The 12,396-nt window shown below is 40.3% G+C and overlaps 1 protein-coding gene across 1 annotated transcript; it reads right to left on the minus strand.

The window, feature by feature from the left end:
* Nucleotides 1-3,032: 3,032 nt before the first annotated feature.
* Nucleotides 3,033-10,847, minus strand: LOC122869812. Its single transcript, XM_044183136.1, has 7 exons — nt 10,789-10,847; nt 9,509-9,650; nt 9,029-9,370; nt 8,822-8,863; nt 8,554-8,664; nt 8,400-8,434; nt 3,033-3,651 (listed from the first exon to the last, which is right to left on the minus strand). Exons 2-7 carry the CDS (start codon nt 9,552-9,554, stop codon nt 3,502-3,504), a joined length of 726 nt encoding a protein of 241 aa, XP_044039071.1. The 5' UTR covers nt 9,555-9,650; nt 10,789-10,847; the 3' UTR covers nt 3,033-3,501.
* Nucleotides 10,848-12,396: the final 1,549 nt, after the last annotated feature.

Here is a 12,396-nt window from a genome sequence, read left to right on the forward strand (position 1 = left end):
CTTACACTCGTCAGAAGTCTTTTCTATTCAAAAAAACACTGTTGCCTAATCTTTTAATTGTTTGATTTTGGTGGATCAGGCAGCCAGTATACATCGTAAAGCTAAATTATGATGTTTAGCATTTTATTGTATGGCTACAATATATAATACTACGGTTGGCTCACTTTAGATGCATTCTGGTTTAAGCATTTACTAATGTGAATGTCATAATATTAGCTGTGGGATGCGTGGTTTCCTGTCTCCCCACTTTCCTCGATATCTCTGTGTTGTACTTCAAAAGGCATCAGTGGTGATCATGGTAGAGGAACATTGCAGCATTTAGTGGTTCGACTCCAGCAGGGATCGTTATGTGGCCAGACAACAAATGACATTTTGGTAATGAAGACGGCTAGTATTTTCAAGTATTGTTGTCGAGACCAAATGTAATGTTCCAGCAAAGTGTTTCTATTGCAATGTTTAAAAAATCAACAACAAATTAATGTGATATTGACTCAGTGTTTATTTCCTGGTTAGTCAACACAGCGTCCTCAAAAGGCCACACCTACGACACAACTGCCCCATGCTCTGGAATATCACCAGTTAATTCAGCACCAGTTAATCCGGAACACTGGCCGGAATAACTATAAGCGGCAACAGTAAAGTCTCAACCACAAGAAGACTGATTTTCAGCCATGACCACACACAGCAAAGACCTAGCAGAAAGATCAAGAATGATGCTACTTAAAAAAGTTGCCAGTATATATCAACCCCTTCTAACACTGTTTCACTACTCCACTCATCAACTTACACAAACAGACTAATTGACCTTCACAAGATGCGTCAATATCTGCTTTCAGACTTGTGGAAAGGTATAAACTCCACGCTGGATTTGAACCGGCCCCCGTCCGGTTCCCAAGCCAAGTCCAAACAATATGGTCAAGAAAACAAACAGCAGGAAAGAGGACATTTAGGATATTGTGGTGAAAATCTTTTTTTAACCATCAGTTACTGAAGCCATTTCTGAGTTTTATCATTAACTTGGCATAAAGCATCTGTACTGTTGAGAGATTGCCATGAATGGGCTTAAAGCATGATCTAACATAAATTCAGAGAGGCCTGGGTTGTGGGTGTCAGGTGGGTGGATTCACCAAGAAGACTATAAAGTTGGATTTTGACAATTTTAAGTACACAGTGAATGAACACTTTAACAACATGTGTTATGTAGGAGCTGGGTCTTGGAGGATGATTGTAGGATATGTGTAATGGATGGGCAATAACAAATCCACGTTTTACCCTTGATTGGCGCATCTTTGCTCACCAATCCACAGAACAACAATAAATACCTCAGTATTCACCAATTTCAGAATACACAATTTGTGTCAGTCTTGCCTGTATGGGGTATAACAGCGGATATCTTCACAGGGTACCTCTTGTGGCCACTTACATACATACATAGGTGAGAGTAAACAGCCACTTCACAAAAGACTTTATCAGCACAGACGACGCGCTAACTCAGGATTGCAGAGCGCCGTGCATTTGCATCTAAAAGCTACAAACCACACATTTGAAGACAGTGAGGTGAAGATTCTAAGTAGAGAGAAGAGTTGGTTTGAAAAGGGTGTCAAAGAAGCCATTTTTGTGAAAAAAGAAAACCCCTCTTTGAACAGAAATGGTGGTCTGAGATTCAATCTGCCCAAAGTTTACCACAGCGTATTAGCACCTTGGTCACGCCAATCATATGCTAATCAGGTACTTAACAGTGATCAGGTAGGTGCAGCCAGAAAACAATAGGCCTGATTACTGATTACTGGGCCATCATCATGGAAACAAAGAAGGTCAGTTTCAGGTGAAACTAGGAAGAGTAATCAACAGATACTCAGGTAGGCTCCTTCCTGAGGGCAGGGCTTAAGTAACACAGAGTAGCTTACATTTCTGAGTTCCCGGTCCATTTTTCACAGTTGAGAATGACTTCCGGACGGGAGCCGAAACGTCTTGATTCTGATATCACTGGGCTAGGTGTTGTAAATTGCTACAATGTATGTGCTGGCTGCTTGTTAAACCAAAGTGTCTCATTTCTATTCCTACTCATTAAATACGATGGATGTGATGTGTGAAGGGGCCAGTATACTCCGTCAGAACTGCTGCTCGGATGGTCGAATAGCTTCATAAACCCCCTCCCCCCACACCTTTCTGACATCTGAATGGGGGATCAATATCCGACCATTTCTGTAACTTTTCGAAATGGATGATCCGACAGTCACACCCACTTTACGCTGTGATTGGTGAGAGGTGAGAGGTGAGAGAGGAGCTAGGTTTTGAACATCTCTCTCCAGCTCTCTTTTTTCATTCTTGACACAGCTATTTCTGTCACTATTCATGTGAACAACCGAGTGCAGCACTATGAATGTCTTCCAGGAGAGACTGTCTGAAAATGTGCTGCTTTATCCCCATATTTAAACAATATGGCGTCTCCCCTTCTCTATGACAGCCAGCTTTTCACACATCCTTTCAGTGTAGCCAGAACATCTATACGTGGCAACTGTAGTGTTGTTGGAAAGCAGATATTAATGTAACAAGTAATGTAACTCATTTCTTTCCATTGTTGAGTTGTTACTACAGTAACATGCTTATTTTATTAAATACATTAGAAGAAACAAGTAATTGACATTTTTCAAGTAACATGCAGGCAGCTGCATTGAGAAGACTGAGTGCATATCACAGTGGAGATGGATGGGAGCTGCACCTGCTGTAGTTTTGCTGTGATCTGTCATGTCTTAAACATGTACAGCCTGTGGAGGGAACGGTGAGGCGTGAAAAGTGTCACTCTACTTCAGGCGTCTTTTCACGAGCTTGATAGATGCTTAAACACTATGTGAAGATAAAACAGCGTGTGTGTCTGTCAGAGGTGTAAAGATACAGATACAGATACCTCCCTGATACAGACAGTGCTGTTTCTTACCACAGTGCAAAGTGCAACAACCAGCACGTGGGTGTCATAAATATTTATATTCATAAATACAACTACCATTCTTTTTAAAATAAATGGTATTTTTTATTCAGACATGTAATACATTGACATCACAGTTAAAATATCCAGTTTCCAAAACATCTGTACAAATGTAGAACCTGATCACTTTGTCGACTTGACAGAAGAAGGTCAGTCAGTATTCACTGCTTCATTTCAGACTTTATTCTTACAGAGCTTCGATCTAACAGGCCTCATGATTCTCACATCAGCTGTGCTCAGACCACACTGTGCTGTCTCTTCCTGTCTAACAAGTGATGTGAAACTCACTCCTCCACTGCTGCAGACCTCCATCTATCTATTGTCTATTTGGACAGGAACCACAGTCGGATAAAATTAGGAAGACAGAGAGTGAGAGAGACATGAGAGAGAAAAACATTTGGAAAAAGATCACATATTAAGTAATTTTGATTATATGTCTTTTTTTCAGTTAGAAAATGGTAACTCCTCCCTCCACCCACAAAAGAACACAACAGTGGATTAATATGATAAAAGCATCAGTTCCACTCTGAACCACTCTGAGTCTTTCTGCTGGCAGCATAAATAACATGAGTTTCCACTTCTCTCTCTGATGCAGGCCTCCTGTTTCTTATTGATGTTGAATACAAACTCAGTGCTGCATCTTTCAGGTCATCAGAGTCCAGATTCTGTAAAGAGTCCACACAGTTACACACGTCAAATAGCTGAGTTTGTGAGAAAACTAAATCACAACTTGACATGATTATACCACCTTTTAAAGTATTAAAACAAATAATAGTAAACCTGATTCACCTCACGCTGTTGTGGATTCTGTTCTTTGTTGGCAGCTGAATGACAGAGACAATACATCGAATCAGGTGACAAACATGACATTTTGTATTTTTACAACATATTGACACAACTTTAGAGAAGATATGACCCCCAACTTACGAACCAAATGCAAGATACAAACAGCAGTTTTCAATAAGTACCTGTCTGAAGTTTCCTGATTCCAACAACCAGACCAATGATGACCATTACAAGGAAAGCAGTCAGACCGCCCAGGATCACACTCTTCAGCTTTGCTATTCCATCAGACTCTTCTACAAGAAAGATCATTATATTAGACTCTGTTTTTCCTTTAGAGACTTGAGACCTGGCTACAATTAAAATGGACCAAACTGAACTTAGCAAAACTGTTTTACCTTCAAACATTTAATAATCTGCACAATGAAAAAAATCTTTGTGAAAATCTTACTTTTACACTTGCTGTCCACGTCATCATGTGGCTCATCGCTGCCTTTTGATCAAATGAAGATAAATTTAGTCTTGATTTTTAAATTTACAGATTTACATCAAAATGATAAAACGCATATATATTGTTTTAAGACAAATATCAAAATCTTTTTTGCAATTTACGCAGAAAAATAATGGGAATCAAAAGACAGAAAATACTTTACAATCCTCTTACCTTTAATGTTTAAATGTATTACACTGAAAATTGGACGAGCATTTGCATAAAATCCACAGAAATACAGTCCAGAGTCAGATAAATCCACTTGTTTGATTTTGAGAAAGAGAGTAGAGATGTTAGATCTCATTTCAAATTTTCCATTTTGATATCCATCACAGGCTGAAGCATTGCTGTTAAACCTGACCATAACAGAGATACAGCTGATCTTGGTTCTCTGGACAAGTCTGAACCAGAATGTTACAGTGTCATATTTGGAAATGTTGGAGCACAGCAGTGTGACTTCTTCACCAGACTGGACCTCCACAGTCTGAGACTCAGAAGCTGAGACAGAGATCCAGCCTGAAACAAACAGCAGACCACAAGAGACTTACTTGTTGTAAAGTAACATGGCGGTAAACAATATCTCTCAATAAAAGTTAGTAAGTGAGTAATAAATAAATAAGTTTTACAGCGGCTTAAACATACAATAATAAACTTAGCAATGAAGTTGAGAATAATTCAATGGCAGTACTTACTGAGGCTGCAGAGAATGAAAGCTGTTATCAAGGTAAAGTTCATCATTATGCGTGTGACTGAAGCTCTGCAATGTCCGTAACTGAAGTCTGCCCCAGGAAGGGTGCTCTCAATGCAGAGAGGCGGGGTGTTTTTTGTTGCTTATCTTGTTCCTCAAACTGACTACATAAAAGCTTTCAGGAATATGAGTGCTGACGTAAACATTTAGCCTCATGAAGTACGAGACAAAGTTATTTTTCTGAAAATGTAATGCTGTAGAGTCTTTGACTGAATAACAGCAAGATACTCCATTTGAGATAAACGTTAACATGTTAATGCCTGACAGTATTTCGATATTTCCTACTGATGGGAATGTGTGCTATAGGTAAGCCAGGAGGAAATATTGGAAGCAAAGTCCACCTGTGGCCCTGAAACTAGCTGCCACACATTGTGCTGTGATTTAACAAGGAACCTGTGGTGTCCCATTGTCATGCTTTCTTAGTGGATGCTGCTCTCTACGAATGCTGTTTGGATGCTGATATCAGGGGAATGTGGTGACCTGAATGTTCCTGGAAACATTTGTGGATGATTCTTGCACTATTACAGTGACCACGACATTGTTGAAAGTAGCCTGCTTCTTTGGGGGCCATGATGGCCATGGATGGATAAACCTGGCCCACTATGATGTTAAGGTATACTCTGATATCACGGTGTCGATCCACTGCAGATGACTTAAGTGGCCACAAGAGGTACCCTGTGAAGACATCCGCTGTTATACCCCATACAGGCAATACTGAGACAAATTGTGTATTCTGAAATTGGTGACTTCACCCCAAATGTTATTGAGGTATTTATTGTTGTTCTGTGGATTGGTGATTATTTGTTATTGCCCATCCATTACACATATCCTACAATCATCCTCCAAGGCCCAGCTCCTGACACATGTTGTTAAAGTGTTCATTCACTGTGTACTTTTTTAAAATTGTCAAAATGCAACTTTATAGTCTTCTTGGTGAATCCACCCACCTGACACCCACAACCAGGCCTCTCTGAATTTATGTTAGATCATGCTTTAAGCCCATTCATGGCAATCTCTCAACAGTACAGATGCTTTATGCCAAGTGAATGATTAAACTCAGAAATGGCTTCATTAACTGATTTCGCTACATTTTTGTTTTAATCTGTTATTTTTTTCAACTTTATTGCTGAAACATCATTAAATGACGTCTGGTTGATTTGATTTAAAAGCCAGAATTGTTCAAATCAACTCAATCAGAAGATTTTGACTATGGCAACGGGCTGCGCGTGCAGATGCTGCGGCCTGTAGCTCCTTCAAACTCTGCTAGCTACATTCTTGATTTTCATCATGCATCGGTTATATTGTTGAAACACGTATTACCTATGACAGTAATATATCATTGTTGTCATCGGAAAAGGAAGCCAGGGTTTGGATTAAAAAGCAGCAGACCTTGAGCCAGATCAACCGGACCAGGCAGGCACCACGGCGGCGGAGGAGAGGAAAGACAGCAGGGATAGGAGCCATGCTGGCCCAGCTTGGACTTAATGCCGCTCCTGGCTAATGTCCGGTCTGGACAAAATTTGACTCAGGCTGGCCAAGCAACGGGAATCAGAGACTGTTGTGCCCACATCTTTACAGAGACCTGCTCCATCAACATCCCGGATCAAGCACTCGACGGGCGGACTATGTTCCGAGCTGACAGAGCGCAAGACTCCGGCAAGATGAAGGGAGGAGGACTCTGTGATTACATTGATGATGCTTGGTGCTCAAACAAATGCAAACTGGACGGACACTGTCTCACAAATGTACATTTTTTTATGTGAAGATGAAAACCATTTTATCATCACTATCTCTATCTGCTGTTTACATTCCATCAGATGCAAATTATAAAAATGCGCTGCAGAATTATTTCCTGGGTGTATACGTGTAGGCTATGTATATGTGTATATAAATAACTTTATATATTGTTTTATTTTATTTATTTTATGTTAACAGTTTTCTTACCACAGTAGACAGTAGATTTCTTACATGTTCATTTTAAAAAAACACAACCGTGGTGTAAAACTGGATTGGCTGGTAGTATAAACACACAGTGTATTAAAGGCTGGGTATGCAATTCTAATCCAATACACATCTTTTTGTCAAATTCATCTCCTCATGGTACGCTAGCTGTCCGTTCAGTGTGTGCGCTGAGAAGAAAAGTCTCGTGTTTGTAAACAGTCCTGGCTCTGTAAATTGGAAATAAACTATTCAAGTATACAACACTATTCCAGCCATGATTTGTGTGTCAGGTAACGTTAAATGACTTGCTCACAGACATTCAGCTTACTTTCTAGTTTGCCAAGCTATGCTGCTGTTGTGATGTTAGCTATAGTAGCAGCAGAGTTGTGAGTATCGCTGTCTGGAGCTGCTGTGCTGGCTCTGGGAAACCGCCTCGTCCTCTCTGGCTGTTAGCATCTCAGCAGCAACTGTAGCACAGTTTGCTAACCCACAACCTAGCTAATGTTAGTTACATTACTTGCTGTGTCGTTGTTCGCTCTATATCATGGTATTTGTTATGGTATTGGATTTATCCAGAATCGCATACCCCACCTTTAAGTCAGCATTTAAAATATCTACTGTCTGTTTTGATGTAGTATAATTACGTCTTTGAAAGAGGGATAAGAATTAAAACTCAGCACTAGGAAGAAGACTGCACATTTTCTTTGTCTTTTTTGTGACAAACTGACGATAAGTCCTCCTGTCCACCACACACACAAAAGCACAAATGCAGATTAATATGATAAAGCATCAGTTCCATTCTGAACAGCATTCCTTGTTGCCTCCTGAGCCTATCTAGTAGCAGAATACACAACATTCGGCTCCACTTCTCTTCTTCTTCCTTTTGGACAGAAATTCACTGCTGCGTAGTTCAGCTCATCAGAGCCCAGATTCTGTTAAAAAGAATATTTACAGTCACTTATATTACCCCGCTGATCCATCCATCCATCCATTTTCTACCGCTTGGTCCCGTTAGGGGTCGCGGGTGACTGGAGCCTATCCCAGTGACTTTGGGCCTTAGGCAGGGTACACCCTGGACAGTGGCCAACTCGTCGCAGGGCTAACACAGACACAGACAAGGACAGACAACCATTCACTCTCACATTCATTCAATACGGGCAATTTAGAGTTATCAATTAACCTACACATGCATGTCTTTGGACGGTGGGAGGAAGCCGGAGAACCCGGAAAGAACCCACGGTAACACGGGGAGGACATGCAGACTCCACCCAGAGAGATTGTGTGATGTTGGTCTGGTCCGGGAATCGATCCCACGAACCCACGATCTCCTTATTGGGAGGCAGGAGCTTTAGCCGCTCTACCCCGCTGATATTTAGAGAAAAACTAAGTAATGACTGGATATAATTTTAAATTATAAAACAAATAAAAGTAAATTATAACACTTGGTTCACCTCACGCTGTTGTGGATTCTGTTCTTCACTGGCAGCTGAATGACAGAGACAATACGTCGAATCAGGTGACAAACATGAAAATTTGTATTCTTTCAACAAGTGAAAAAACAATAAACCAAACACAACATAGAAAGAGTAGCTTTAAAAAAAGTACCTGTCTGAAGTTTCCTGTTTTTAACAACCAGACCAACGACGACCATTACGAGGAAAACAGTCAGACCGCCCAGGATCACACTCATCAACATTGTTATTCTGTCACACTCTGCTAAAAGAAAGATAAAATAATTTGGCTCTATTACCCTTTACTGGCTTGAAAACTGCTAACATTAAACTGACAAAAGTTAACTTAGCCATACTGTTTTTATCTTAAGACGACTAGAAGTGAAACTGGACAATGAAAGTAATCTTAAAGAGAATCTTACTTTTAGACTTTCTGTCAACGTCTTCATGAGATTCATCACTGCCTTTTAACAAAACGAAGATACATTTAATCTTGATTTCACTTTGAAAAATTTGTTATGACAATGATTAAATAGCCACACATGTTCTTATAGGGCAATTATTAAATTAGCAAACACAGAAAGACATGATATGAGAATTGATACCACAGGATGTTATAATAATCTTACCTTTAACATTTAAATGTATCACACTTAAAATTGTCCGTTTCGCTGTGTTAAATCCGCAGAAATACAGACCAGAGTCAGAAAAATTCACTGTCTTAATTTTAAGAGAGACAGTGGAGGTGTTGGATCCCATTTCAAATTTTCCATTTTGAAATCCTTCAAAGTAGACAGGACTGCTGGTAGAGGTGATCATAGTGGAAATGGAGCTGGCCTTGGTTCTGTTGACCACTCTGAACCATAATGTCACAGAGTCAGATTCAGACGTCTTAGAGCACAGCAGCGAGGCTTCTTCACCAGGCTGGACATTCACAGTCTGAGACTCAGAAGCTGAGACAGAGATCCAGCCTGAAACAAACAGCAGACCACAAGAGATTTACTTGTTATAGGAAGGTAAACAATACATCTCAATAAATTTAATCATAAGAAAATATGTCTGAATTCTAGCAGCAATGAAGTTGAGCGAAATGTATTGGCAGTACTTACTGATGCTGCAGATAATTAAAGTTGTTATCGAGGTGAAGTTCATCATAGTGCGTACGATTGCAGCTCTGCATTGTCTGTAATTAAACTGTGCTCCAGGAAGGGTGCTCTCAACTTAAGAGGCGGGCTCTCTTTTCATGTTATCCTGCTGTTCAGTTTACCTCATACTTGCTGTCAGTTTTGACGCCAAATGATCGCCTCAAGAGATGTCAGACAAAGTTATTCTTGAGGGTTTTTCATATTAAGTTTCCAAAGTAATGTTCAAACCAAATTAAATATATGTCCATCAAATACATCGAGGCATTTATGTTGGACGGTCCCATCTAATCCTTTTATAAAAAATAAGATTCACATAACCTTAGTCAATCTCGACCATAAAAATGACTGTAGCAGACAGCTGAGAGATGTCAGGAAACATAATGCTTAAAAGAGTTCTTGTGCAAACTACAGAATTAGAGATAATAGTTTACATATTTAAAGTACTTTATGTGTAGTTGCACATCAAATACACTGGGAAACAAACAGGCCCAGATAGAAACAACATAAATACAAGTGGAATTTTAAATCATCTGATTAATTAAAGATGCATTTGCGTTTTATCACAGCCACTTTTCTTAATGCGTCTTTATCAGAAGCGTAAAGGAGCAGTGTGTAAGATTCAGGGGGCTCTATTTGCAGAATATGGTGATAATATTCATAAGTATGTTTTCATTAGTGTATAATTACGTGAAAATAAGAATTGTTGTGTTTTCATTATCTTAGAATAAGACCTTTATATCCACAGAGGGAGTGGGACGAGGCTGCCAAGTTGAACCGCCATGTTTCTACAGTAGCCCAGAACAGACAAACCAAACAGTGTCTAAATAGGGCCTTTTGCGTTATTTTGTGAGTTTCATGGCCACCATAGTTTCTCCTATATGCTTGGAAGGTGAGGCGAGCAGTATTCAAATGGTTGCAAACTGCAATTTCATCGGTAGATGCCACTAAATCCTACACACTAGTCCTTTAATGTTCTCACATTTTGTAAGTGGGGAACTTCCTGTTTTCTCTTTGTTATCTACAGTTCCAGACTTGAGTAGTTGACAATACAGATGCTGGTCATGTGTTTGTTCTGCCCTGGTCGTTTGTATCCATGACAGCTTAATCTGTGACAGATGAATTCAGTTATTTACTTTTCTCTTTTAAAAATATTGTAATTATCTAATATAATAGTTGTTTATCTCATTACATGCTTTAGTGTGTGAGTGTAAAGATCTGTGTTTCCATAATATGTCCATACGTACTCACAGCAGTGGATCACTGAGCTGAGCCTGGCTGGTTCTAGAGGAACATGACTTCCAATGGCTGCCAGTCTGGCTCTGCCTCTGGCCTATACACATTACTGAAATTCAAAGGACAGGCAGACTCTGTGGTTTTCTTAGTATTGAGTCAGACAAAGTTCAGTTCACAGCTGACAGGGAACAAATGCAACAATGCTCTTGCTGAATGTTATAACCAGAGTTGGGTACAGTACAGTAATGTGATGCCACCCAAAAGCTCCTTCTTCACTGTGTCAGTGATGGAAGAGAGGTGCAAATTGTGGTGAATCATCGTCTGCCAGGCTGCGATCTGGGCAGAAGAAACAGCGATGGAAGCACACAGGGTCAGAATGGAGCTGGAAGCTTTATTAATCTCTGCAGCCTGTTCAGGGGACAGGACATCAGGTTGAGCGGCCGGTTTCATCATCGATTATGCCATGTCCGGTCATTGTCCATCATTTTGGTTTTTGCCTTTTCCTCTTTGCTGCCTCTCAGCCTGAGGAAGGCGAGCACAATTTGGGCATGCAGCTTGGGGAGTGAGAGCCAGGCCGGCATGCTCCGGTCCCAGGCACGACTCAAAACGGGCGAAAAGGTCGGAATCCATGATGTAGCCCTTCTGGCACGCTGGACATATGCAGACACCACTGGAGGAAGACGTTCTTCTTATGCTACAGTCAACAGTTGTTGTCTGTAGCGTAGCTGAAGACAAATGGGAGCCGATTGTCTGGTCTAAGCTCAACTTAGACCAAGGTAGTACGTGGGCGTGGACTAAAAGTCTTCAGTGCTGCGTGAGGCAGGGATGAACCCAGTAGCGACAGCCTTAGAGGCCCCCCCCCCGCCTGCTTTGAACCTGATGGTATGATCTGTGACTGTCATCGCTTGCATGTAAACATGTACGCAACGTTCATTTAGTTCAGTCAGTTTGTGAGGCTGAGCAGGGTGGAGAAAAAATGGAAAGAACGAGAGAAAGAGAAAACGTGTAGCTTAGAGGAGTGCACTGAAATGAGAAAAACACTGGAGGAAAGTGCAGCAAAAAAAAAAAAATGTCCTCAGCACATCATAATATCACAACTATCCTTCCTGAATTGATTGAATATTTTAAAAAACAAATAACTGGCATCAACACTTAATCATGCTCTGTAGGAATGCAGGAGATACGTATGCATGAAATAATATTGCTAATAAAGACCTGTATACTCTGTTCCCTCTACCTGTATGCTATATTCTGTCAGGTGGAAGTACCTCCAGTTACTCAGAGCTCCAGAGCTTCATGATGATCAACACAAGTGCAGTCAGGAAATGCCAGGTGCAAAACAAACACTCCAATAGTGCAGAAAAATTATATATATGAATTTTAATGCCTGTAGCCTTAATAATGGAAGGGCAGACTCTTGGCTGTATTTTACTATTTTGAATGTTTTTTGAAGCAGTTTGTATGTGTAGTAATAAAACATAAAGATGTTACTGGCATAAACAGTAAACAGAAAAAATATAAACAAAACAGTTAGAGGATATGTGTTCTGGTGTGAATGTGAATGTGGAGATTGGCCTGGGCTGACATTAAATTCCCAGCCTGAATTATAATCCCAGTCC

Source organism: Siniperca chuatsi, linkage group LG22 (genome assembly GCF_020085105.1).
Source record: "Siniperca chuatsi isolate FFG_IHB_CAS linkage group LG22, ASM2008510v1, whole genome shotgun sequence".
Classification (NCBI taxonomy): Eukaryota; Metazoa; Chordata; class Actinopteri; order Centrarchiformes; family Sinipercidae; genus Siniperca; species Siniperca chuatsi.

What these genes read in the sequence shown, in the direction of transcription:
- LOC122869812 (XM_044183136.1), bottom strand. Translation starts at nt 9,554, where the DNA reads ATGATGAACTTCACCTCGATAACAACTTTAATTATCTGCAGCATCA. An exon ending in GATACATTTAAATGTTAAAG is followed by an intron (nt 8,864 to 9,028) that starts GTAAGATTATTA and finishes TTTTGTTAAAAG; the next exon opens with GCAGTGATGAATCTCATGAA. An exon ending in CGTTGACAGAAAGTCTAAAA is followed by an intron (nt 8,665 to 8,821) that starts GTAAGATTCTCT and finishes TCTTTCTTTTAG; the next exon opens with CAGAGTGTGACAGAATAACA.